This window comes from Hypoxylon trugodes, assembly GCF_022578975.1.
Source record: "Hypoxylon trugodes strain CBS 135444 unplaced genomic scaffold F4822scaffold_3, whole genome shotgun sequence".
NCBI classification, from domain to species: Eukaryota; Fungi; Ascomycota; class Sordariomycetes; order Xylariales; family Hypoxylaceae; genus Hypoxylon; species Hypoxylon trugodes.
Window position 1 is genome coordinate 463,672 of NW_026250018.1, and position 26,542 is coordinate 490,213.

At 45.6% G+C, this 26,542-nt stretch overlaps 10 protein-coding genes across 10 annotated transcripts; 5 read left to right on the forward strand and 5 right to left on the reverse strand.

The window, feature by feature from the left end:
* Positions 1-172: 172 nt before the first annotated feature.
* F4822DRAFT_393708 (DUF567-domain-containing protein) lies at positions 173-1,575 on the reverse strand. Its single transcript, XM_051457314.1, has 2 exons — positions 862-1,575; positions 173-763 (listed from the first exon to the last, which is right to left on the reverse strand). The coding sequence occupies exons 1-2, from the start codon at positions 1,184-1,186 to the stop codon at positions 492-494; spliced, it is 597 nt and encodes a 198-aa protein (XP_051316384.1). The 5' UTR covers positions 1,187-1,575; the 3' UTR covers positions 173-491.
* F4822DRAFT_393710 (uncharacterized protein) lies at positions 1,575-2,700 on the forward strand. The gene has a single exon (XM_051457315.1). It carries the CDS (start codon positions 1,981-1,983, stop codon positions 2,365-2,367), a length of 387 nt encoding a protein of 128 aa, XP_051316385.1. The 5' UTR covers positions 1,575-1,980; the 3' UTR covers positions 2,368-2,700.
* Positions 2,701-3,188: 488 nt separating this feature from the next.
* F4822DRAFT_441921 (copper amine oxidase) lies at positions 3,189-5,915 on the reverse strand (the record flags this gene model as incomplete). Its single annotated transcript, XM_051462923.1, has 5 exons — positions 5,178-5,915; positions 4,247-5,123; positions 3,591-4,193; positions 3,394-3,520; positions 3,189-3,336 (listed from the first exon to the last, which is right to left on the reverse strand). Exons 1-5 carry the CDS (start codon positions 5,397-5,399, stop codon positions 3,189-3,191), a joined length of 1,977 nt encoding a protein of 658 aa, XP_051316386.1. The 5' UTR covers positions 5,400-5,915.
* F4822DRAFT_155737 (uncharacterized protein) lies at positions 5,742-7,463 on the reverse strand. The gene is made up of 3 exons (XM_051453085.1): positions 6,753-7,463; positions 6,573-6,695; positions 5,742-6,523 (listed from the first exon to the last, which is right to left on the reverse strand). The coding sequence occupies exons 1-3, from the start codon at positions 7,370-7,372 to the stop codon at positions 6,085-6,087; spliced, it is 1,182 nt and encodes a 393-aa protein (XP_051316387.1). The 5' UTR covers positions 7,373-7,463; the 3' UTR covers positions 5,742-6,084.
* A 1,838-nt stretch (positions 7,464-9,301) lies between these two features.
* Positions 9,302-10,304, forward strand: F4822DRAFT_393732 (amino acid/polyamine transporter I). Its single transcript, XM_051457316.1, has 4 exons — positions 9,302-9,404; positions 9,456-9,514; positions 9,571-9,735; positions 9,795-10,304. Exons 1-4 carry the CDS (start codon positions 9,374-9,376, stop codon positions 10,095-10,097), a joined length of 558 nt encoding a protein of 185 aa, XP_051316388.1. The 5' UTR covers positions 9,302-9,373; the 3' UTR covers positions 10,098-10,304.
* Positions 10,305-11,456: 1,152 nt separating this feature from the next.
* F4822DRAFT_155794 (MFS general substrate transporter) lies at positions 11,457-13,957 on the forward strand. Its single transcript, XM_051453086.1, has 7 exons — positions 11,457-12,236; positions 12,304-12,603; positions 12,657-12,936; positions 12,987-13,134; positions 13,190-13,255; positions 13,307-13,548; positions 13,610-13,957. Exons 1-7 carry the CDS (start codon positions 11,794-11,796, stop codon positions 13,718-13,720), a joined length of 1,590 nt encoding a protein of 529 aa, XP_051316389.1. The 5' UTR covers positions 11,457-11,793; the 3' UTR covers positions 13,721-13,957.
* A 430-nt stretch (positions 13,958-14,387) lies between these two features.
* Positions 14,388-16,433, forward strand: F4822DRAFT_155799 (Prolidase/Aminopeptidase P-like protein). The gene is made up of 4 exons (XM_051453087.1): positions 14,388-14,770; positions 14,827-15,480; positions 15,532-15,857; positions 15,919-16,433. Exons 1-4 carry the CDS (start codon positions 14,436-14,438, stop codon positions 16,110-16,112), a joined length of 1,509 nt encoding a protein of 502 aa, XP_051316390.1. The 5' UTR covers positions 14,388-14,435; the 3' UTR covers positions 16,113-16,433.
* Positions 16,382-19,710, reverse strand: F4822DRAFT_441925 (uncharacterized protein; the record flags this gene model as incomplete). The annotated part of the gene is made up of 5 exons (XM_051462924.1): positions 16,382-16,443; positions 16,502-17,368; positions 17,482-18,586; positions 18,840-19,227; positions 19,277-19,710. The coding sequence occupies 5 exons, from the start codon at positions 19,708-19,710 to the stop codon at positions 16,382-16,384; spliced, it is 2,856 nt and encodes a 951-aa protein (XP_051316391.1).
* Positions 19,711-20,475: 765 nt separating this feature from the next.
* F4822DRAFT_426466 (peptidase S28) lies at positions 20,476-22,319 on the forward strand (the record flags this gene model as incomplete). Its single annotated transcript, XM_051460564.1, has 4 exons — positions 20,476-20,574; positions 20,683-21,791; positions 21,846-22,128; positions 22,176-22,319. 4 exons carry the CDS (start codon positions 20,476-20,478, stop codon positions 22,317-22,319), a joined length of 1,635 nt encoding a protein of 544 aa, XP_051316392.1.
* Positions 22,320-23,369: 1,050 nt separating this feature from the next.
* F4822DRAFT_155848 (glycoside hydrolase family 93 protein) lies at positions 23,370-24,849 on the reverse strand. Its single transcript, XM_051453088.1, has one exon. The coding sequence runs from the start codon at positions 24,731-24,733 to the stop codon at positions 23,555-23,557; it is 1,179 nt and encodes a 392-aa protein (XP_051316393.1). The 5' UTR covers positions 24,734-24,849; the 3' UTR covers positions 23,370-23,554.
* Positions 24,850-26,542: the final 1,693 nt, after the last annotated feature.

The following is a 26,542-nucleotide window of genomic DNA, read 5'->3' on the forward strand; positions in this document are numbered from 1 at the left end:
TTACCCATCGGAACGGGAGCGAGTTGCATAAGTGTGCATTTGGCGGCCAATCTTCGGTAAGTGGGCCGATGCATAATCTCTAAATTGAAATCTCGCTACTGTGATTGGATGGGAGTGTGTCCGCCTAATGTGGAGATTCCTTGTACCTTACGTACCTCTTCTTTTTTACGAACATTTGAAGTTCAAATTGATTTTGATTTTATTTTTCACTTTTAACTAGCATCACTTCATGTATTCTTCAATACGAAACTCAAAGTCTTTAGCCAAGCCAGGATTCCCCTTGCTGAGAATATATAACTATCGTACTTCGTATCTCATTATTTTAGAAGATATTTTTTTTTTTTAAAAACATTTGAAGGTATACCGATAAACCGACTTCATGAGCTAACAACCGTACAAACCGTATCGGACCCAGAAAAGCAACGTGGATGAGCTTAGACAACAAATCAAATAATTTTATCGCCGCCGCTTCTGCCATTGCTACTATCATACTAATTCCCTTCGTTCCTCTTCATATCGAGACAGATGCACATAGCGGCAACGATAGCCATATCCATATTCGGCGCGATCGCGACTTTGTAAGTCTGTTGGTCACCTAGAAGTTCCCGCGCATTCCAACGGTCTCGGTAGATAGCTGCGACAGCTTGTCCGCTAGCTTCGTCTGTGATTTCAGCTCTGGTGTCCGTCCAATCGCCCTTCATCAGGAGTTCCTCCTGTTGCCCTGATGATGAGGTGAATGTGCCTATGAATTTGGAGCCACCCACTATAACACGCCATGTTAGTCGCTAAGCCACATAAAATACGATAGGTTCGGGTTGCCTCGGCATTCAGCCAAGGTATCAGTGGCGTGACCGGACTTACACTTAAATTTGCTCTTCACCTCAAAGATCTCCTGACCATTGGCGCCTTCGGCGTAGTATGTGGTGTGTATGCTCAAATGTCTCTTGCGGATACAGAATAGTTGATTACCACTCATATCCAAAACGTTCATGCGCTGGGAGAGTGAGAAGGTCTCCCCTGACACCTTGAAAATAGGCTGGCCGTTGGCGAGACTGATGTCGAAGCTATTCCCAGACAATGACACGACCTTCTCCTTCAGAACCAACGTCTCAGTTTGCCTCGCGATGAAGGGCGCGAAGACGCCTATCGGCCTAGGAAGGGGGGCTAGCTGTGTATCGTGTCCCATCTTGAATGTTGTTTGCTGTTCTGAAGGTGGAGTAGTTCTTAGGGTTGAAGATTTGTGAGTGAAGCAGTGATTAATATGGTATGTGCCGTGCCCAAGTGTATGTATTTATGGTGAAATTTGAATGACTATACAGAATTTTGGGTTACATAGCAGTAGCAATATATACTTTCAAGTCCTTCGTACAATTGCCTATTCAACACCCGTTGTGGAATGTCGATAGCTGCTCAAGGCCTGCAGATTCAGGGAACCTATGTCAGCTAATTACAGCTAGATACGTCATTTAGCCAATCAACGACTGATATTCAGCGGCAATGCCCCCCTGTTCATCCGCTAGATGGAACCTGGATCCGTTCGAGCTTTTACAGCTGAGAAGCTTGTCCCACTTCAACACCCACTATACAATGCCACAGGGCATATTTTACGAAGATTTGTATATAAATAGGCTGCCTCAATACTGGGGAAAGCCTGGGGCTTATGTAATAGTTAGTCTACAGATGATCGGCAGCGAGATCGTCACCAAGACAACAGTTGAATCTACGGAACCAACATCTCCATACCTATTCCTAATTAATCCATAGCATCCGATAGACGCGTATAATAGACCTTTTATCAAATTCATATTTGTACATAGCGATAAAATTAATTTAAAGGAACCTGATACGAAAATATCGTATCTAGGACTCAAGCAAGGGGCTTCAAATTTTGTACCCAATATCCACTCACCGTCGCATCGTCGCACCGACGTGAGCAACTCTACCTAAGACGCGTGTAACACACCTCTGCTCAATATCACCATGTTAGGTCATTTCACACTACGCCATATTCCCCCGCTCTTCGTCGCCTGTTCGGCAACTTTCGGCGGGCTATGGCCTCTGTTCAACGCGAAAGCTGCCATGCTCGAATTCGGTTTTCCTACGCACATCGCCAATTCGCCCCCGACGTATCCTGTTATGATTACCCAATCTATTCGCACTAGCGCTTTGGGGCTGATTATGCTCACTTTTTATTCTCAACAAAAGCTTGCGGAGGTTGATACCGTTATGGCTATTATGGGTACCTACCTCGGCGTCGCGGATAGCTATGCGCTATGGGCTGATAGCCGGGGCAAAGCTGTTTTCCAGCTTATTTCTGGGCTTTTAATCGGTGCTTGGGGGCTCGCGGGGTTGACTAAAGGACTTTGAGACTGCATTCATACCTGTTCCTCGAGTCATTTGTTTTATTTGGCTTGTATATAATACCCACGGAATTTCGATTTGTTTTGCGTCGAAATGAATTCATTACACACTCTTCCAGCTCCGTGGACGGCGAGAGAATTAAGTAGAATCACGAAGGCATCTCTGTTCGAAAAAACTTTATGTTCAGCACCCTCGCGGAAAATAGTGATCGCGGATAGTATAAGAGTAAGAAGCTACAACAGCGTCACCCGATGGTTTCTGAAAACGGTTGTTGGAGGGTAAAATCGTTGTTGCCAGAATAATAGTTATTTTTGAAGAATTGATAGCCAATCAGAAGCCAAGATTTTCTGGTTTTTTTTTTTTTTTTTTTTTTTTTTTTTTTTTTAAAAAAAAAAATTGGATGTTATTGATGGTATCGCGAGTTGTGTGACTATGTAATTTTTGAAATTATTTATATAAGTGTTTTTTTGTGTCCATTTTTTCGAATCTTCATCTTCATCTTCATCATTACTCTAATTAAGAAGAATGATCAAAGTTTTCTAAACCAAATAATCCAGGTCAAGTATATTAATCTCTTAATCTCTTCACCTACTGCCTTCACGTTGCCTTACTTTGTACATATAATCGTGGATTAGCTATCAAAGCGCCTAAATTTAAGCTAAATTTTAAGGCTCTAACAGCCCGATGCTACCCTACCCAGGCACCTAATGTAATCAACAAACTCCCTGTAAGCTCCTGTAAGCCCCTGTAGGTACCCCTAAACAGACCTCGACCCCGCGATTATGTCCAAGTTAGCGGTGTGGAATAGGTAAATGGCCCCTAGTAAATTATAGTTTAGAAATACCATTGGTATCAGTCCCAACTTTATGCTCAATAGACCTATTATGCGCCTGTGTAGATTGTGGCACGTCAAGTGCCGGGTTACGAGTAAAGAAATTGACTGGCTTGAGATGTACGCTGACAATCTCAACAGGCCTATAGATATCAGTCAGCTTAATGTCAAATCGCTAACACTATTCACGATTTACTCACATAACCGGAAAATCTTCAATTCTAGGAATGTGGTTTAGGCCGAACTGCACCCAAACGACTATGTCCTCATCTTCAACGTCCGCATTGTTGGTTGCGATCCAGCTTTTTATACCGGCGCCACCACGGCCTAGAAATGATGGGTAGATTAGCACATAAGTACCAACTAATACGACTGAGAATTGACTGAACGAATTTACTTTGGTTCGTATATTTCCCACCAGAGAATAGCTCATCTGGTCGATATTTTGTGACATAAATGTGATGATCGGCGAATTCGGCTCTTTTGGCGTTGAAACTCGATGAATGGGCTAATAAGGGCTGCATTGGCGGAAACACGACCTTGTAGGAAGCCGGGAGTCCATTGACTGCATTGGGCATGTGGCCGTTCTGTATCATGTAGGTTCTACCTTTCGCCGAGTCAAGATCATATCCACCCTCTTTCGTGATTGTGTTGCGGACGGCGCGATAGCCAGTGCCGTGCGGATTGTATTCATCGATTGGCATAGCATACGACTCTTGCGCAATGAGTGATTGTCCATCTTCATAGCTGCCTAGCGCCGGATCGATGCGCAACGAAAGGATATGTTGATGATGTGCTGCTAACACGCCGGGGTGCACTACAGTGCCAAAGTCGACATTGACGCCCTCATCTACGGCTGATGTCGAAAGAATACCGGTTGCACGAACTTGATATTCTAGTTCCCCGGCTTGGTTCAGAATGAACATCAGAATATACTCGTAGTTTGACACCGTTAGGATACTTTGAAGGACGAGTTCTCGATTTCGCACCACGAAAGCATCTAAGATTAGGTATGTTTAGCTAAATGTCAAAGTATCGAGGGAGGCAACTTACTCTCGGTTCGGTAATTAGTATGCTTCCAGCCAATCCCGTTGTCTTGCTCATGGATGCAAACCGCGTTCTCCTTCACAACCGGTGTACCATCCCGGTCGCAGACAAGACCATCTAGATACGTAATCACACCCAAACAATCGCAACCCAGCTTTAGATCATTGGCTACCATCCCGGCTCCGACGTCACCTAAGTCGAATGCCATTTTCCGATGGTACGGTGATCTCGGGTCTCCGTACGGAACGGTCATCTCGCTTAAACTAACTCGGTAGAAGAGCGGCTTACCATCATATCGGACATCTCTCAGTACAAGCGCTTCGCGGTATGTAAAGCCAAGCCGCAACTCCCATTTCTGCCAGCGTAGAACCCTATCAGAAGAGATGGTGTACGAGGGTCCATCCGGCTGAACCACGTTAAGCCTCTTGAGATCGGTTCTCAATTGAACAGACTCAGGAGTATAGTCATTGGGTGGTATCTCCTTATATGCACCATGTTCCTTAGTTGTATGGTCCGCACCGGTCGGCATATGTTCTACTGAGACAAGCTTCATCTCCGTCGGATTGAAAACGGCCGAAAAGGGCAATGGACGAGCATAATGGTTACTATCCAATTTTCCCTTTTCACGAACAAACATATATACTTGATATTGGCGATTTAGGTCATTAACTCCATCTGACCCGAATATCCAAGGCTCCGGAATTACCTCCAAATGACTTGGGAGGTTGAGCTTGGCGATCTCCGCCTTAACTTCCGGAGCTTCCATAACCGCTTTCTCTACCTCCAACACTTCCCCAAAATCCGCATTGCCATGCACACCAGTGTTGCTGGATCTTTCAACTTTTTTGGTAGTGAGATTGACATGTGCAGCAAAGAAAGTCGTCTGTGGCTAGTCAGCTAATGTTGTTCATCCGGGTCGAAGAGTCCTATATCTTACTGTACCCCTCAAATAATACGGGCAATATGCAATTCTATCGGGAGCTGGGGCTTTTTGTCCTGCATGTTCTGCTTCCAAGAATTGCTTCATTAACTTTTTATCGGGTTCATCTAACGTGATGGCTTTGAATGACAATATAGTTCTAGGGTGTTGGGCCTGTATCAAATCCCGAGCTTCAATAATCTCGGCGGCCGTTAAATCCGCGAAAGGGTGTTGCGCCATGATGGAGTAGGTTGGTGACGCGATGTAAGAATATCTAGGTCGCTATAGCTCTTCTTTATATCTTAGCAAAGTTGTTAAACCCAGGCTGGAGGTGTTCTCTTGTTAGATAGCGGTAGTTGTGTATAAAAGATAAGCTTAGAGTGCTAAGTCTCGAAGATGCTAGCTGCTAATCCAGATATAGGTGCCCGCATAGAACGGTCTTCTACCTCGGCAGTGAGAATGGCGATCAACTCACTTTGCTTATCTACAGGCGTTTGCTATGGCCTGTTAGGTCCGGAGCGCACGGCCCAACCCCACTCCCTAGACTCCGTTTACGGGCAGCTTATCAACGCTGAGTTTCCACTCTAATATCCTAAGCCGGCGATTGGATTGGGGATAGTAGGTATCGGTCCGGGTGACTGCTGTTTGCTTGAGTGTGATACGGCCCGAAGAGTAGTGCTATGTTGCTTTGACTTGAAAGAGACTGGTATGGAAGGTTGCGATAAGTTGACAAAGCGGTACCCCTGACATCACGTACTAGCCCTCCAGCACCATTACCTAGGTATTAATCGGGATTTGATATTGTTAGGGCGTGAATAATCTTGGAGAAGTCTTGGGACTTCTGCCATCTAGCGCATCGGGTCACTGACCTATGAGACGCACTGTTACGCTTCATTGTTTGCTATGAATGTTAGAATTGGCGCCTTTAGGTGAACCCTGCGGGGCACGCCTTGGGTTGATACGCCGTCGTCACGCCATCGCGGGTATTAGCATCGATTTCTGGTTCATTCTTCCCCAATTCCTCACGACAGAATGCTTCAAACACATCTTTCCATAATTGTACACTCTTGTATTCGCTGACAATATCTGGAAAATTGCGCACTGCATCCCAAAGTCGCTCGAGCGCTGCCGGTTCTTCCTTAAGTTCAGTCATTTTTGCCATATATGTCCGAACGCTAAAGACAACGGCCTTTGACCGAGGAAGTCGGCATAATGACTGAAGCTCCGTGCGTATCCAAAGATCTTCGATTCGTTTAACTTCGGGATAACTTTCGAATCTATCGTGATGAAATATTTCCCCACATGGTTGGACGAAGAGGTTGTTTCGCTGAATAGGTGAATTGACCTTGAGATTAACGAAAAATCTTTCAAATTCTCAGTATTATCGATTCCCAAATCAATGATAATACTAACCTCTCCATTGATTTCTTCAGCTTCTCCTTCCACAATGGTACTGGATCATGAATTTGATGCAAGGGCCATCCGATCTTCTGGTCGAGCCGCCAGCCAGTGGGGGCAGCTAGGAATGCCCCGCGTCTGCTCTATCGTCAGCAATCAGTTCTAGAGAAGACCATTTCAACGCTAAAAACTCACAGATAATAAAGATCACCCTCTCCCTGTTTGAGTATATAGAGGTCATCCATTACCAAAAGAGATGCGGTTTCCAAGGGATGACGATCATATGGTGCTTTAATCCGATATCTCTCACCAATCGGAATAATGATTATTTGATCACCCTCAAGACAGAACATATCCGGATATCTCCGAGTGATATACGTCACGATAACCTCGAGCAATTCTACCGCCGCCTCATCCTCGCCATCAAGATAGTCGACAATTGTTTCTTTGTCCTTCCTTGAGGCATACTCCAACTTGGCTTTGTGCTCTATTTCCCACTGATTGTCGAAGGTCATCCAATTGTCTGGGTCCAGCTTTCGGAGGCCCATTGTAAGTTGGTATTTTCCAGCTTTCCAGCATCTGGGCCATTCGGGCTTGTCATATATAGGTAAGCCCTTAAATGGAACTATATTTGATAAAAATGGTAGTTTTATTTCATCGCCTCCCCTTGAGTTCGTGTTTGTTTCCCTCTCTTTTCTCATCCGTGAAAGTCGCCTGAGACCAACTAAGATTCCTAGCAGTAATGAGGCTGAAAGAGTCCATACTGCTAAAAAGGAAGCATTATTCCGAAATTGAATAACTAGACTTGCTGACATATTTAGCAGTGATAGTACAGTTTCTCTGGACAGTTGTTTCGGGAATTTTGTTCGAGAGAAGAGCCCTCTACTTCGTCCTTACCTATAGGGTATATACATGATTGGCCACCAAATAAGTCGATGATATAATCTTGCTTTCCTCCAAGCCACGTAAAACGCCAATATTACATTGTTCTATAGATTTATTGGCTCGTTACTTCCCTAAATGCATCCCTACTCGGCCTGAGCGTTAAACATACCAACCAACCTACTCGGCCTGAGATGAGGGGGAGGCGTTTTCGGTCGGGATGTAGCATACATCCCCTGAACGACTTCGAAGCGACAGATAGGAGAACTCCCGTTACTAGGATTTCCTTGCATTGGCAAAAGCAAGTACCTCCTTGGGCTATAACGCCGAGATGTGCACAACTTGGATGGTGCGTGATAGAGTATTCCGCATTTTCAGCGTTACGCTGCGATACAACCTCAGGATGTAAGTAAACATCGGTATATCGTGGTGTTGTGCAAGCCGCCTGGGCTGCCATGGAGACCATATGCCGTGGCGCGTTTCCATCGTTGATGTTCGAGTATAGACCAGATTTACAAGAAAGGTATGGATTAATTATAGATGAGACGCCACCAAGCGCACCCCGAAGCGGTGTCCGTTCCTACTTAGTTTCTTCATTATACCGTGAAATAACAATATGTCGCCCATTGTCACCGAGAAAATCAACTCGGAGTCAAGTGCCGGCGATATTAGGCAAGTAGTTAATGGATATAGCGATGAAGTAATTTCGGATGACGAGTTACTTCGTCTTCAGGGCCACGAAGCCGTCCTAGAACGTAAATTTACAATTTGGTCGGCTTTTGGCCTTGCATTCAGGTCAGTCTACTCGATAGAACACCGGGTCTCTCGCACATTAAATCTTAAATACAGCGTCACAAATTCATGGGTTGGTTATCTTAGCAACTTCGGGCAGAACCTCATCTATGGTGGTCCGCAGATGGTCATATTTCCCCTCCTTGTCGCTACACTAGTTCAGGGCTTCATTACAGCGGGTCTAGCTGAATTAGCGTCTGCATTCCCTTCTACAGGTGTACGTTTCAACGGGAGCCTACAATTTCATCATGCGACTAATATGTATTATCAAAGGGCCAATATCATTATGCTTACCTCCTTGCTCCTCCTAGATGGAAAAAGCCTATCGCATACTTTACGGGCTGGTTTTCTGTTCTGGGTTGGTGGATTATTACCACCTCGGGCTGCTTTCTTGCGACAACTTCAACACAAGGGCTTGTGAACTTTTGGATTGAAGATTACATCGCGGAAAGATGGCATGGCTACTTAATATTCCTAGGGGTCATTGCGACAACTTGTAAGTTATAAATGTTACCACTCCCGGCTGAAGTTCGATGTTGGAATTGACATAGTCTTAACCAGCATTGCCCCTTTTTCTTACCCCTAGAAGAGTTGGGTGGTTTACTGAAGCTTGCCTCTACATTTCGGTATCTGGATGTCTCGCTATTCTTGTCATTGCTTGTGTCATGCACCAGCGTTTTTACCCTAGCTCCCGTTTAATAGACAACACTTTGGGAACAAGCGGGTGGTCTTATTCGGAGGCTTGGTTTCTAGCTATTGGAAATTCAATGTGAGTGTGCATCCCCAATAAAATGGTACCTATCCAAGTAGGTAATATTATTGTCTAGTATTTACTCACAATCTACTCATAGGTATGCCTACGTTGGGACGGATGCCGCCAGCCATGTCGCAGAAGAACTACCACGCCCCAACATACGGGTACCGATGATCATGTGAGCGCATTTGGGTCATTTACTAGAGATTGAATAGGGCTAATTATACTTAAAAGGATTGGGAGTATTGCTCTAGGATTCGTCACTACATTTTCCGTCATGCTCGTCCTGATGTATACCATGTCCGATCAAAGCGCCGTGATCAGTTCAGGTCTCCCTTCAGTGCAGATATTCTACCAGGTAACAGGGAGTAGGGCGGCTGCGACAGTGATGCAAGTCTGGGTAATACTTGTATTTTATAGTGAGTGATTTGCCCTAATTAGTGTTTTATTTCTTACTAATTAGTACCTAGACTCGCTATGCTCTCAGTGGATTGCATCGGGGAGAATAGCCTGGGCCTTAGCACGAGATGTAAGCACCCAACCCCCGCGTTCGCATGTTTTAGCTACCTCTAATACTGTTTATAGGGAGGCCTTCCATTTTCACAATACTTCGCTCACGTTGACGAAGGCCTAGGCTTTCCTCTACGCACTACGATACTCGCAATAATATTTTGTGCTGTCTATGGGCTCGTATATCTTGGATCAACCAACGCATTCAACTCTATTGTGACATCGGCAGTACTATACCTTGTACGTCCAAAACTAGGAAACTGCATCGGGCTTGGCTAATGAATTACACGTCTATGCAGAATATATCGTATGCTATTCCGCAAGTGGTTTTATTGTTCCGCGGGCGAAGCATTCTTCCTGAGCGCCCGTTTCGACTAGGACGGAGACTTGGAATATTTTGTAACTTGTTTTCCCCATTTGCGGTCATTGTCCTTGCTGTTCTGTCCTGTTTTCCGGTCAGTCTTCCGACGACTGTTGAAAGTATGAATTACTCAAGCGTCGTGTTGGTTGGCTTGTTGCTAATTATCACCGGTATCTGGCTTACAATCGGAAAGAATTTCAGAGGCCCAAATGCGGACTTGCAAGTTACAAATATGCTATAAGGTTTGAAATATAGTAGGAGGCTGCGCTGTTTTCGTGGGAGGGTTTCGGACTTTCTCCGAAATATCTAGATCATCGGAATTGCCGACGGATACGGAGCCGATCCGACAATTCTCGTCGGAGTTGGTCCGAAAACCTGTAAGCATCGGAACGATCCGATACGAACCTTCTCACAAGACAAACCTATCTGTCGTTGAACCATAGTGCACACTTACCTATTATTATAAGATACCTAGAATTTTTTGTAATCCTGGTTTATGTGTATTTCGGTAAGCTTCCAGAAGCGATGTCCGAAACACAGTCGCCTAACCAATGCCTCCATGGCCTCTATTGAGCTATTTATTTCTTAAAGCCACCGAGTTTATACTAAATATATTACTGGGAAATTGTTATGAATATCTACTGAGCTACCTAGGTATTAATAGCCCAGTGAACGGGGTCGATAGTACGGTTTGGCGTTGTGCTATCTTCCGGTACGTACCTACTCATTCCAAATTCGTAAACGCCACTCAATCTAATTGGTCAACTTACAGATAGGGAACAGGGATCCAATAGCTCACCCTGTAGTTTAGCGCTATTCTCTCTATAATTACAGCATAGATCCAGCCTATAACCAGGCATTTTAGGCGCTGCGTCTCTGGCTGGCCTATTAAGCCCTTCTGTTGGCAAGATTTGATTTCTCCATGTTATCCACAAAACGATCTAGGGACCGTGCCACGATCCTATGTCCCATGGTAATGAGTTGGAGTAAAATGAGGGCGTAAAGTTTAACAGTGCCAGCCGGCGAGAAGACTCCACTGTACACGCCGTTCGATTAGGGGGTAGATCGATGATAATAGTAAAGAAACATAAAAGAATGTCTAGGGGTTTCGTAGTAGTTTATCATCTAAACGATATGCAGTTTTTATAGCAGCTTAAGTATTAATGTAAGCTATCTGCTGAGAATCCTACTCTTTTCGCATCCTCCTTGGTATACCAACACCTCCAAGGCTGTTTCTGGCATGTTTTCCCTCTATTTTCTAGGTTGAACTAAGCCCTACGAACCCATGTGCTTAGGCCCAATTAGCGGGTTATGCCCCGCCCCCGCAACGGAAGAGTGCATTAGCTAAAGCTAAGAGATGATTCTAGTGTGGAAGAGCTCATGAATGTCCAGTATATTATGGTTTTCAAGCCGTGAAAAGGCGGTACAGACGCCCCGGGAATAGCTACCGCGCATTGGAAACTCCCTATAGTTCGTTCGCGGGTTCGTAATAAGCATCGAATCCAAAATCCTCCGACCATCCGAACCGAGCCCCACTATATTAGGGCGACGATGGGTCTTCTTGGAGCAATCATTATTTCCAGATTCCTAATCTAAAATTGTGTCTACCGTGATATCTTGCTCACAATTCGGAGAATGACAAGCAGATCCGAATAGTCCATAACAATTCAACGCAGATTTATAATCCTCCCATATCCAGCCTGTCGCTTTTATTGAATCATTAGTCTAATATGCCTCTACATTTGGTCACATTCGGCTCTTCGCCTTCGGGCCTACGCCGAGCCTTATTCAATGCTGTTCAGAGTCAATGTCTAATATTCGCGCCGGGGAGTTCATGATTCTTCATGGTGGGAAGATGAAATGAATATAAGCCAAAGTTATCTTTGAGTCTTCCTTTGAATTCTCTCTTTAATTTACTCTACCTAGGTAGCTGTATCATGGAAACGCCGCCCGTGAAACTGCGAACCCCGGATATTTCGACCCAAGAATCTGACACGGCAGCTAAATTACCCACCTCCGAAGATATGATCACCTCGAAACAAGAAACAAACGGCGACATAGATACAATACTCCCAACTCAAGACGAAGAAAACGACTCCGTAATAAGATGGGAGCAAACCCCGAGCTCAACTCTCGTGGATTGGGATGGACCAGACGACCCCCAAAACCCCCAAAATTGGAGCTGGAATAAGAAACTGTGGACGACAGTCCTGATTTCAATATGCACATTCGCCGTTTCGTTTGGGAGTAGCGTACTTGCTTCAGCAATAACCGTCCTCTCTAAAGAATATCGCATCGGCCCTACGGTGGCCGCGCTTTCCATTACGCTTTATGTCCTCGGGTTTGCTGCTGGCCCTTTGGTTTGGGGACCGGCGTCTGAGTATGTAAACCCACCGACAGAAGATATCTCTACTATGAATACCTGCTAACCGGACCTCATGATCTAGGTATATGGGACGCTACTGGCCGTTCATGATCGGATACATAGGTTTCATGTGCTTCACTGTCGGTGTTGCTTGCGCCCAGAATTCGTACACAATCATGATCTGTCGCTTCATGCAAGGTGCATGGGGTGTCTCGGCCGTGACGGTTACCCCTGGGGTTATAGTGGATTTATGGGATGCACGAACGCGGGCGCTGGCAACGATAGTGTGGTCAATGACAATAATAATCGGTCCAACCTTTGGCCCCATTATTGGAAGCTTTACGGTAAAGAATGAGAATCTCGGTTGGCGATGGACAATGTGGTAGGTGTCTAAGTAATCGATTTTACGGTCTAAGCTAACCATTGACAATATAGGTTTACCCTAATTATGTCTGCTGTCTCCTTCGTCTTAGTTGTCGCTACAGTGGGTGAGACGTGGGGACCGATCGTTTTACAGAGGAAAGCTGCTAGGTTGCGGGTTGAAACGAAGAATTGGGCCATTCATTCAAAACGCGATGAGGTTCCAGTGGAGCCCAGGGCGCTTATACGGAAGTATGCCCTAAAGCCACTGCAGATGCTCGTGTACGAGCCTATTCTGGTGGCGATCACGCTTTATAACTGTCTCATCTATGGAATCATATACCTTACATTTGAGGTGAGTTAAGTAGATCCTAGATTAACAAATATTCTGTTAACATATTACAGGCGTATCCATATGCTTTCGGAACGGTCCGAAAATGGGAGCCTGGAGTCTCGTCTCTCCCTTTTTTATCCCTTATGGTTGGCTATGTTGTAGCGTGCATTATCTCAATTGTCATACACCTTCAGGTCGTAGACAAGAAACTTGCCAAGGGTATGCACTAAAAGAAGCACCCTTATAAAATGAGTAGCGACTAACATAGACTTAGGCATCCAGCCAACTCCAGAGGATCAACTCCCAAGTATGATAGTTGGAAGCTTTTGCCTTGTTATTGGTAAGTTTGAAACTCAAGTTTAGAGAAACATAACTAATTTTCGGGATTTAGGTCTCTTTTGGTTCGCATGGACGTCTTCCCCGGATATTACTTGGGTACCTCAAATTATTGCTGGGCCATTTATCGGTTGCGGTGTTAGCTTAGTGTTTAACCCCTGTATTACGTACCTCATAGAGTGCTATCTCGCCGATGCCAACAGTGCTTTAGCGGCCAACACCATCATCCGAAGCGCTGTAGCCGCTGCTTTTCCACTTTTTGCGACACCAATGTATGCGAATCTTGGTGTTCCTTGGGTATGTTCAATTTAGTTATGATCTCAAAACGAAGATGTTATACTGATATTGATTAACTTAGGCAACCTCACTGCTAGGTTTTCTAGGAGTCGCATTCATACCTGCTCCTATCTTGTTTTATTTATTCGGGAAGAATATACGCAGCTGGAGCAAGTTTGCATCCGAGATATAGAGATTCTCTTCAACCACTACAACCAGCGAACTTTACCACAATTTGTTAACACCCAAGCATGGGATTAAATTGTAGGCTTCGTTTAACGGCTGGTATGGATAAATAAATTATATGGAGAATCGCAGAAAATCGCGCAATATTGCTAGCATAGAAATCAATAATAGATTTATTCCGAAAGCTCGCGCTTATACGAGGTAAAATTTATACTATATAGCAAAATTATAGAGAGCTAAGCGCTAAATTCTAAATGTTTTAGCACTCCAGCGACACAATACAGTACCTAGGTAGGTGATAAAACGTAAATACAGCGCTATGCCTTACGAAATCGGAGGGTATTTAGCAGCAGACTATGACACCATGCTACTGTGAAGTTTTAAAAAAAAAAAAAAATAATACCATTCTTTCTCACCACAAAAGCCCTGAAGCCTCAAATATAGGAATCTTATATCAAATAATACCGATCAATCATAAGTTATTTATGTCAATAGGATCTTCGTAATTACTCGATATGTATGGAAAACGAATTGTGCTCATATACGTAGCTAGGTAGGTAAACGTTTAGAGCGATACTGTCAATCGAGTAGTGATTCTCGCCCTATTGTTATCCCTATCTAGACCTATATTTTTGGGCGATCGGCATCCAATCCTCAGTTTGATCTTCCTCCCCGCAACCTTTCATAATCCAAGGATATCTGCCTCTACCTACCGGCTCTCTATGCACATGGAAAAACAATTAAAACATCGGCCTCTCTGGAGTACGAGGGGCGAGTCTAGTTCTCCTAGGAGGGGTAATCTGATCATCTTAGCTCTGTTTTTATTGAATACCGCGTGGCTGTTAAGAACATGGCTATTGAACTATTCAGAATCTAAGCCGAATCTAGAACAAATCCAGCAATGCGCAATTGACAACCTTCGCTCTGACCTATCTTTTCTTGACACGGCAAATCCCATTACAGCCGATGAGTTCTTAGAAAGGAGAGATCGCCTGGCGCGTGCTTTAGTCGCGTCCGAGGTTGATGCTTTTGTTCTTGAGCCAGGCTACACTTTTCAGTAAGATCATATCCACCCGCGGAGGCATCGCGAACATTCTAACACAATTGAACTAGATACTATGGCAACACTTCACAGAACGACTGGGAACCATGGGAGCCAGAAGAAAGGCCCTTCTTGATGCTTATCTTGCCCCTGATTTCCGAGTCTGGTGCTATTTCTGCCAGGACGGCATTTCTTGCCCCGCATTTCGAGGAAGGTCGGGTCAGAATGCTCAACATCCCATCCCGCGATCCCGAGTTAGATATCGTGATTTGGGAAGAACACTGGGATCCTTACACTACACTCCTAGAGTCGCATCTTTTCGCCAATGTTAAAGCTAATGGGAATAAGAGAAAACCGAAGCTTATGATAGACGAAGAGATGCGAGATTTCATCGCTCGCGGTCTAGCAAATACCGGCTTCGAAACCTTCGGATTGAGTCCGGAAGCAGAATTGATAAGACAAATCAAAAGCCCCACCGAAATAGAAGTGCTGCGCGCAGTAAATACCGGGACTGTTGCAGCGGTACGAGCGATGCGCCCCTGTCTTGTTGCGGGGTTGACTGAGGATGAAGTACGAGATATTCTTGATGCATCGTTGCTATCTGTCGGATTCGGTTTATTCTTCAACATTGTGCTTTTCGAGGAAGATGGCGCCCTTCCCCATGGCGGTTTCGTGGTTGGCAAGAAGAAACTAACTCATGAAGCTATGATTGTGATTGATGTTGGGTGAGTATCTTCTCTAAAGTAGTGGGAAAGGCGAAGACTTACATCTTACAGCGCCCATTATTTGGGGTACTCTTCAGACATATGCAGAAGCTTCTTCATAGACCCTGCGCCAGAATACGGGATGTCGTTAGCGTCCTTGATGGAATTGATCGGCCTACATAGCGGACCTTCCCCGGGGCCAGGCAAAGACACTGAACTATATGCTGAAAAGCTGAAAGTATGGGGGGTCGTACTGGACGCTCAAACCGCTGCTGCGGCTGAATTTAAAGCTAATAACACTGCTGCGAATGTTGATCTCGCCGCTCGTAAAATCATCGACGAAGCTGGATACGGCTACGCATTCACGCACCGTCTTGGCCACAGTATAGGGGTTAAAGGTATGTAATCCGAAAATACAAATAGACCATACATGCTTGAGAATATCTAACGTCCATCTAGCACACGAGTCTCCCTATCTAAATAAATGGAATACGAAAGTATCTATGCGACCCGGTATGGTTTTCACCAACGAGCCTGGAATATATCTAGAGGGCAAGTTTGGTGTTCGCCATGAGGATATATACCTTGTGAAAGAAGACGATGATGCTGAATTGTTAACTGACCGCCGAGCTATTAACCCTTATAACCCCTGAGAAATGCGGAATCCCGAGGGAAATTCTATGCTTGGGCTTTGGTTGTTTATAGCGAGGAAAGCCTGCAAATAGCCATCGCAACTAAAGTGGTAACGCCTACCAGAACTCTGGCGGGGTTTCTATTGTACTGTAAATTCGATACATGACTCCTAGAGTGACACCCAGGCGGCCAACCCGATCGCTGTAATTATAGCGAGATACGCGCTAGGGTTCAGTATGATTTTAGTCTTGGCAGGCACTTCCATGTATCCATTCCGTCAACTAGGTCTTTAGTCTATTGAATGCACGTGCTTAGGTACGCAAATCAATACGCAGTACGATAAAATTATGCCTATGATATATTAGATTATGTATAATTACAGGTGGGCATTCCCTTGAGTAAACCTTACCTAAAACGAAAGTGGCTAGTGGATTTGTTATCACTCTTTTGAGCCCATCCATTGCCGTGTATCCCCCTGAGACTTCTAAATCAGGTTTCATGCCTACCCCATAATTTGTCTTCTCTAACTTATTAATCGGGGCTTCCTCTCCAGCCGTTTGTTCAGGAAGAGGCGCTATTGGCGCATTATCTAAACAGCTAGAAGATGCATCTAAGACGGGTTGGGGAGTAGCCATATTTCTGTCGATGAGGTCAAGGAGGCGCAGCGCATTTGGTGGGTTCATGTGCTCAATGACCTGTTTCAGGGCGGCCAGCTTTCCATATGAAAATAGGAAACGAAAGAACTTCGACTCTGAATCGCATTCATACCCATGCTGGCGTATCTCGGATGCCCAGGCCGATATAGTTGACTTCCCAGCAACTACTGGCGTTGCGGTTCCCACTATTTTCAGCCATTCCCTGGGGCCCTCGCCAGCAATAAAGGAGATGCCTGGATGCGCACCATATTCTAGAAATATTTCTACCGCATCGAAAGCCGCTGGTACAACTATAGCTTTGTAGGCGAGATATAACCATATAGTCGCATTTGAGAATTCAAGAGTGGGAAGTTTTAAGCCTTTATCCTCGCGTATGATAATAGCTCGGTTTGGAGAACATCCACGCCTTAACAACCAATTTATAATGGTCAATAGGTTATCCTTAGCCTTAGCGTCTGCCTCATCTATCTTGCATAACGCGAACAGAAGTAGACAGCCATTTTGGATGTCCCTATTGAAAGGGCAGTCTACGGAATCGTCCCAAGACGTGAAAAACTCATATAAGCCATAAAAAGCCGCGCAATGGGCAACGGACAATGTCGACCCCGTTCGAGGTATACCTAGGTACGGTGTGGGCAAATAATATCTCTCATTAGTGAAGTTACTTGAACTTGAAATGGAATGGGGTCATAATTCAGATATGGATAATCCAGATTGCAAAGTGCTGCGCTACATCCACGTTGCAAAGTGATGGAATTGGCCTTCGAGACTGCGCTGACTATGTCCACCAACTCCCAACAGAGGGGATTATCGCCAAAATGCCAGCGATCTAGGTTAAAGGAGGCGGTTTCACCCACGAATGTCTGGCAGATGGCACCAAGGACATCAAACCCTTCACCTTTGGCCATCAGGTCTTTTGAAACAGCGTCCTCTTCTAGGAATTCCGGGATGGATCGGTGGACAAGCGCGATACGCTGTAACAGAGGCGCAAGTAGTGAAGCGCCAGATCCACAGCCTGGTATCTCACTTAACGTGACTACTTCGAGGAGACCTTGAGAACGTTTATACAACTGTTTGCGGGCTCTTTCAATTCGCTGATTAACAGAATTTACATCAGTTGCGAGAATTCGTCGGTCTCGAAAGTCAGCTCTTGAGGCGAAAAGGGGATCCGCGTTGTAATCGTCTAGGAGAGAGTATCGAAATAAGGAAGGTCCCATGTTCTCTGCATTCTCTAGGAGCGTAAATACAAATGCGAATGTACGAGCAGATTCAGCCTTGTCGAATTCATCGATGAAATTGAACAATTGGCGAAATAAATATTTGATTTCCTTTGGAAGAAACTTGACCTTGCGTTGGAGCTGCTCTAACGTATCTCCATTGTCGCAAGCTTCATCCAAAAGCTTCACAACTGACGCTGCCCATAGAAACACACCGGATGATTCTTCCGTAACCTGAGATATTAATCCGGCTGTCCCTCCGGTTTGGTGTTCTAGTTTCAAGAAATTGTAGTTACTCTCCAGCTTTTCTTTCACGAATTTATTGATGTCGTTTACTGTCAGATCCTGTAACCTGAGATTCTGTGTCCCAGCAAATTTATCCAGAAATACCGTGTGTTCTCTGCTTGAAACGCAGAGCTTTAGCTGGGTCGGCGCTTTTTCAGTCCAGCTCAAGATCAGTTTGATCAGCTCTTTAAATCCCTCATTAGGGGTCTCTTGAAACTCATCGAGACCATCAATGGCTATGAAGAAGCACCGGCCGTGACACCGCATGAGGTTCTCCACCAATAGATTAAAAGCGTTACTAAGAGAATCATCTTCAAGATGGAGCTGTACGGGAGCCTACCAAGGTAGTTCTTTAATACGGACCCAGTCGTCAGGGAATACGAGAGGGACAAGATCGAGGCACTGCTCAAGAATTTCGTAAAGAAGAGTCTAAAGCATCCCTTTAATTGAATTCACCATTTTCGTACCAAGTTTCCAAAAAAAAAAGTATTTGGCGCTAATGAGCTCTCGTCTAGCCACCCAAAATTTCAAGAAGTGCTTTATTTTCTAGCTCTTATATATAAATTTCATGAAGGTAGACTTTCCAGACCCCGGTTTCCCGGCGATATGGAATACCCCCCCCAGACTTAAGCCAGTCTGTGAAGGTACGATTGCCCTTCAAGGCCTTGGGACTTTTGTTTGAGTTCTCCTCGAAGATCCATTCAAACGTCTCCAAGTGAGCCTTCGCGACGTTCTCGTACCTTCCGTGTGACTCTGAAACGGCGAGGCTTTGTAGGATCTGCTGGCTTCTAGCTGAATTTAAAGCATTGGTAGATAATTGCAAAATGTTAGCTAGTTGATTCGTTGCCTCTCCTCCGATTTTATATAGAGTGACTCCACGCTCTAACGAAATGACGTGTCCTTGAAGTGTTATCAATGTATCCTCATTGGCCTTGCCTGTATTGGTAAGCTCGTTTAGGCTTTTGATTATGTCTGTCCTGGATCAAGTGTTATCATCATTACTCTTAAGAGATAGAAGAGACTAACCCCATCATCGCGGTCAACTGTAAGTGGAAAAGTTCGCGGCACTCGTCAATCCGTTTCTTCAGTTCCCTTTTCTCGGCGTCGCGCCATTTACTTTTCAAAGTCACAACTGCACTTCGTCTAAACGAATGTTGATCAACGGTACCTTCGTACGTTCGATTAAGAATCTCGAGTAACTTGCTTGAAAGGCTATGACATTTTCGCGCGACTGCATCCATGGCCGTCTCAGCATTAGTCAGTTGCAGTGCAGGCTTCGTGGAAACTAAGGATTCGGAAAACATCTTGAGTTGTTTGACGACAAATTGAAGCTGGTCATCTTCCCTTATCATGCCGGATATAGATTGAGAAGCTTCGTATGCATTAGATATAATTCCATAGGTCATTTGAATGAATGAGGCTATGTTAGCTGCTATACCTAGCGCAGTGAAGGGGTCCATAGCTACACAAAACGCGATGTTGCTGAAACAATAACTTTGAGGCGTGTGCTTCTTTTCGCCTTTTGCTTTCAAATTTCTAAGAAGAGGAAAGATGAAATGAGCAGAAAGATGGAAGAAAAAAATTTGCTGTGTCCACGGGGTCAAAACGCTACCACATATGGCCCTGCCTCGACATCTTCAGTACCTACCTACCTACCTAGGTAGATGCCGAGGCGCATAACAAGCCAATCACATTGTATGAAATCTTTAGCTTGTACTTAGGTAGGGACCGCGAATGCGGACTGATGTTTTAACTCTTGATTTACGGAGTACTATCTAGTTATTCAAGCAGATGTGAGAAATCTTAATGGAGAGTGACTAGGTACTGACTAATCCACTAAGTAGGAACATATCTCGTCCAAGTATATACCCGAATGGATATCGGGGTATTTTAGTTAATGATGTGATAAACACGAAGACCTTCCATATCTTACCTAGCTTCAAATGACCAAATTATGTACCATCCAGGGGTCATTGTTTATCTCGGCTAGTCGGATCGTATATCGTGATAGGCACTGCGACGCTGCATCTTGGGTCCTGCCTAAAGTAATAACAATAACAATAGGTGCTGATTATTGCACAATGCCAAGCGGAGTCATATCTATGGGGTATATGCTCGCACCACCCTCGCTTGAACTACCATGTTATGATTCTTATTAACTTGAGGCTCCTCTCAAACATCTTCAAGGTGACGACCTAGTTAGCCTAGAATAGCCTACAGTCACAATGGTTCAATGCGGTGCTGTCGCAGGCTTACTAGCTCTTGTGTCTACAGCTCATGCAATTCAGAGGCATCCACTGCCTATTAGTGAGCTTGCGAAACAGGTAACATACTCTTATCCTCAATGCCAATACATACACATCACTCCAGCTATTACCACCATCGTGCCAAATAGTCAATTAACTAAAAGCTAACGCACATGTCCGTACTAGATCCGTGGCGGAAATACTCACGACGTCTTCAGCGCTAGAGATATCGACCCTCAAGCTCTCTACCCCGAGTACAACCTCACGACGCCAATTGACCATTTCCACAACGATTCTTCCTACGAACCGCACTCCGACGGCACATTTGATTTACGATACTGGTTCGACGCACAATACTATAAGCCGGGTGGTCCAGTTATCGTGCTCGCGGGCGGAGAGACAAGTGGCGCCGACCGTCTACCATACTTGCAGAAAGGCATTGTTTACCAACTCGCGAAAGCGACAAATGGTCTCGGTGTCATTCTCGAGCACAGATATTACGGATCAAGCATCCCAGTACCAGACTTCAGCACTGAGAACCTGCGTTTCTTGACCACCGACCAAGCCTTGGCCGATACCGCTTACTTCGCCCAAAATGTGAAATTTGCCGGTCTGGAAGATGTGGATCTAAGCCCTGAGACAACACCTTGGATTGCATACGGTGGTAGCTATGCGGGCGCCTTTGTCGCATTTCTGCGTGTCTTATACCCGGATGTTTACCTCGGCGCCATTTCGAGTTCCGGCGTACCTCAAGCGATCTGGGATTATTGGCAATACTACGAAGCTGCAGCGGTTTACGGACCCCCTGCGTGCGTCGAGGCTACTCAGAAGCTCACGCATATTATTGACAACATCCTTATTAACCAGACCGATTCGGACTACGTCGCGCAACTCAAGGCGGCGTTTGGCTTGCCCAATGTGACCTACAATAATGACTTTGCCAGCGTTCTGAGTGGCGGTATCTCCGGCTTACAGAGCCTTAATTGGGACCCTACGCAGAGCAGCGACAGCTTCTTCCTTTACTGCGGAAATGTCTCGTCGAACACAGTGATATATCCCGGTACGGAAGAGCGAAGGGCTTCAGTTGAAGAATTGATCAAGGTTGGCGGGTATGAAGATGAGGTGGATACTCTTGCGAACCAGTTCTTGAATTATATCGGCTACGTCAACTTGACCTCCGTTTCTAGTTGTCAAGGATCGCAAGATGCATGCTACAGTACTCACGACTCGGACTTCTACTCCCAGGATGACATTACTCAGACCTGGCGATTATGGCAATACCAGGTCTGCACCCAGTAAGTTTCCCAAGACACCCAAATATCATGAATCGACCACTCATCGCATATTAGATGGGGTTACCTCCAAACTGGAAGTGGTGTTCCAGAAGATCAATTACCTTTGATTTCGCGTACAATTGATCTAGATTACTCATCACTAATCTGCCGCGACGCCTTCAACATTACTGAGCCGGCTGATGTGGAATACATCAATAGGCTTGGTGGGTTCAACATCAGCTACCCCAACCTTGCCTTCATTGACGGCGAGTGGGATCCGTGGCGTGCTGCCGGCGTACATGCGCTCGAGGTACCTAAGCGCAATAGTACCCCGAGCGAGCCGTACATTCTCATAGACGTAAGTCCGCCGCGCGTACCGAATTCTCCTTATTAACCACTTACCAGCGTGCGGTCCACCACTGGGATGAGAACGGTGTTTTCCCGAACGAAACAACTCCCGATTTCCCACCAGAACCCGTTGCCGACACCCAGAAGCAGATTGCGACCTTCGTACAGGATTGGGTTCAAGATTTTACTGGTAAACGCTAGGAACGGGTGCTTGTACTTGCACCTGTCAACCACGAAATACTGACGGGAGTAGCAGGTGAAATAACGAAATCGGATGAGCTATGACATGCCTATAAAATATTACCAGCGAATTGTAGTAATATGAAATAACAGAGTTATGTCAAGCTTGAAGCTTCATATTTCCTAGTGATTTCTCGCAGTACCTGCCAAGTCGTGGGTATTGGATTCTCCTATTATACCGAGCCGCGGGGTACCGACCAAGAAACATGAAACGGAAACCTCTTACCAGATTCCCGGTTACGTCAGGATGACAATACTTCGTCTACGTAGGTAGGTTTCTTATCCCAATAATAGTAACGCGCACGTTCTCGGCAACTTTCGCTGGAACGATTCGGTAAGCTACTTATCCCTGTTTGCATTATTTGATATTCTCCGGAGTCGATCGGCTGTTGGATTATCTCAAATCCAGCCTTAAGAACTGAAATCACGATAATCATGTCATCCCACTTTTTCTGTCAAAAATACTAGAATATTTCACAAGCGCCCCTTACCTTAACCCCAGCGACAATTACATCCAATATTTACCATAACTCTTAATTATATTAAATCCAAATCAGGCTCAGATGCGCAGTTTTTTTTTCTACCCGACGGCGTGTGTCACCGAGCTAGCCAGCAAAGCTCACTCCGGCTACCCAACCACAGACCGCTATAGGGCTTACACGGTGAGCTCTGCGGCGTAAAATCGCGAGTTTTAGATTATGCAGTCGGAAATATACACAGCCCCAGACGACATACATTACTAAAAATGCAAACAGGTATGGACACGTCAATCGGGCTGTGCCTGAAGGAGCCGTTCTAGACCTCCGGCGCAGAAATTCATTCTTCATACATCGGAACTCGCGTTTTGTAACCAGACACGATTTCGACTCGAGGCTTTCGAAGACGGCCCTCGGCCCCCGAGCACTCTACATTCACCGGTTTTCCAAGCAGGCAATTAGATATGTGAGAATATGTACTCTTGATATTCTAGCGAGCGGTATAGCCCGAGCTATTGATGCTAAGGTTGCGACGATATATACAGGTAAATGAATGTTTCAAATACAAAAAATGCCTCCAGACGCCGTCGAATGCCAATGCCGCGGGATATCTCGGGTGTGATAAGATAAACCAAAATAAAAATAAAAAAAAACCTCCCAACCGACATAAAATCCCATAAATAACTTTAGCGACCGTTAATAGATGACATATTGCATCGTCTACGCCGCCGAGATAATCTTCCCGTAGGGAATACCCCCGCGCTCGTACACAGCCATGATATCGTTCGTCGCGCGCTGGAAGGTACCCGGCCAGTACGAGGCTTGGTCCGACAGGTGCAGGGTCTCAGTCGTCCACGTTACTTGCCCGTTGCGGAGCTCCGTGGAGAATATCATTTTGATGTCAGCCTTGTTGGGCCAGTCGAGCTCGCTTACCGCCCGGTCCTCGTCTGTCATGAATACAACCGCGAGATTATTGTTGATCGACGCGATTTGTGGCGCCCCTGCGTTGTGCTGCGAGGTTCGGTAGATGTCGCTGCGCGAGCCCCATGTGTTGCCGTCGTCGTACGAGGTTACTGTTGCGAGGTGGAATAGCCCGTCGCCTACTTCGAAGACCATGACTAGTGCGTCTTGCCCAGTTCCGGCGTCTTTGGTAGATACGATGCCTTGCATACCGTCGCGCACTGTTTGGGATCCGTGTAGTTGTAGGTTTACCGGTGTGGTCCAGGTACTTCCCTCGTCGCTGGATAGCGCACGGAATGTCTCTTGGTTGTTTGCGGCTAGCTCGCCTGAGTACGTCAGCTGGACCCTGCCGTCCTTGCCTACGCGTAGGAAGGGTTCCCATAGACCGTTGGGCGTAGAGGTAGCTGCTTGCTCAGCGGCTTGCGCGGCGAAGGTCCATGTAACTCCACCGTCGGTGCTGCGGCATATTGTGATGCGGTAGTAAGTCCTAGCACCGCTGGAGTCTAGATCGTGGTTGCGGAACGCAGCTAGGATGGTCCCAGACGATAGTTGAAGCAAGAATCCATTGTCCAGGTCCCCAGTGCTTCTGGCGACCTCACCGATCTGAGAGAAAGTCGCGCCGTCGTCGCCGCTACGCGAGACTACTAGGACCTTCTCGCCGTTGCTAGAGGTGGTAGCTATGGAAAGCACACCGCCATCCGAGAGTCGAGCTAGACGAGGGTATGTGCCTCCACTGCTCACTTTGCTTTCTGCGGAGCCGAGGGTGAAGGAAGCACCGATCTCGTTGAACTGAGTTGTGGTGTCCCGAGCTGTGATCCCTAAGGGACTGGGTGAACGTCTCTTCGAGGCATCACCAACCCTGCCAATAGGACTTGATGAAATAAGAGATATAAAGCTGAGGCAGCTAAGCAATATGAACGAGAGGGACAGTCGAGCCATGATGTATATGTTAGAAGAGCACTCTTACTTAAGAAGTGATTTCTCCCAACTGTCTTGTAAGAGGATATGGCTTTACAAAGGTTGACGGAAGACCCAAACATGAAAGACATAGTACTGGAGCAGGGACCTCTTATATAGAGTTCGTCCAAAGTCACGGACCTCGAGCCGGCTTAGTGTCTATAGCAAACAAAATTCTCACGCAAGCTTTTGCGTCTTTTCTTGTCTCTACCCCCTTACCGCCCCCAATCCTCCATGACACCGCATGGTGTTGAGGACCCCATCTTCACAGGGAGGGGGCGTCGACGGGTTCCTCGACGGGAAGCATGGCTGACGTGCGGAGCCTCGTGGGGAGGAGTCATGCCTCTTGGTTCGGCATCGTATAATCCTCTGCCACGAATATCATCAAATTTCCTGATTGGTTCCTCCAGGCTGTAAGGGGCGCCAAGGAAGTAACGATGCTTCAGCATGACCGGTATAAAAGGAATAACAGGTTAGGCTTAGAACTAATGACCAGCCAACAGAAAGCTGGTAAGCAGGCTTCTGTGACTCCAACAGGTAACATCACATCAGACGGGTACAGTTCACTAGTTTAATCTAGATCAGAATAAAGGGGGGTTTGGGGTTTTCTAGATCTCATCTGCTTCGCGTTGTTGTTTTTTAAAGATTCCATCTTATGATTTGGTTTAATGACTTAATTCCGGAACCTGTAGGAGGCGTTATTTTTGGGCCAATTTGGTGATCATATTTATATTACCTAACGTGCCTACCTAACCAAGCCTCCCTGTAGAATGGACTAGATTTACAAGATTTACAGGTGGATCTTAGACACATCGGCCGAAAAGCGCATTTTCCCCAGTTTATTATTATCAAATCAAATTTAACTAAATTATTAATTTGTTTTCTTAAATCCGTGTTGTGGTCAGTTTGGTATTTCCCATGGTTGCTTGAGGAAGGCCATAGGACCATATGCGTAGTACTTTGTGGCTTCGCTGACGTTGGACTAAAAAGAGAACTAAAGGATTCCAAAGTTATTTGTTGTACAGCACAGCACAGCGCGTGGAAATGGAAATGGGGTAGCGGGGATAAGGTCCGGTGGCTCAAGGGTAACAGTGGAACTACCCACTAGCTTAACATTGGGCTGGGTTTTCCCCCCCTCTAGTTCCCCTAGTTCCCCGGATACTCAGCGCTAGGTGTATTACTCCCGCTAGAATTAGGTACCTTACCTTGGGCTATTGCAGCCAACCAACCGGCTGGGTTTCTTGGGGTTTCTTAATTTAAACCTAATCGAGCTGTCAGGGCAAGTGCCGAAGCATGTACATATATGTAGTATTGCGACATTGGATCCACTGACATTTTCTCTTGGGTTCGGGGGTTCAAGGAACAGGACATGATCACTCTATTTACCTTACATATATTGAAGTATGATACCGGTACTGCACACGCGACCCGGGAACCCGGATCCCTAAGTCATAATTACGAAATCGAATATATATTAAATCTTGGAAATTCGGGCAAGGCGTAAAAGGACCAGACTAGAACACAAACCAAACGTGACACGACTTAGAATTGAGCGGTAGAGAACGGTAGAACGGGATCAGAGCGGACCGACAATAAACAAAAAACATAAGATTACAATCCGAAATACCGCTTCCACCACATACACCACACAACACATACACATTTTGTGTTACTCTCGTAACAAAATATATGCCGGTAAAGCCGAGTCTAATTTGTTAGTCTCGAGCGGTGCAACTTGGCGTGATTATGCTTAACAGAAAGTAATAGAACTAATAGAACTAATGAAAAGCC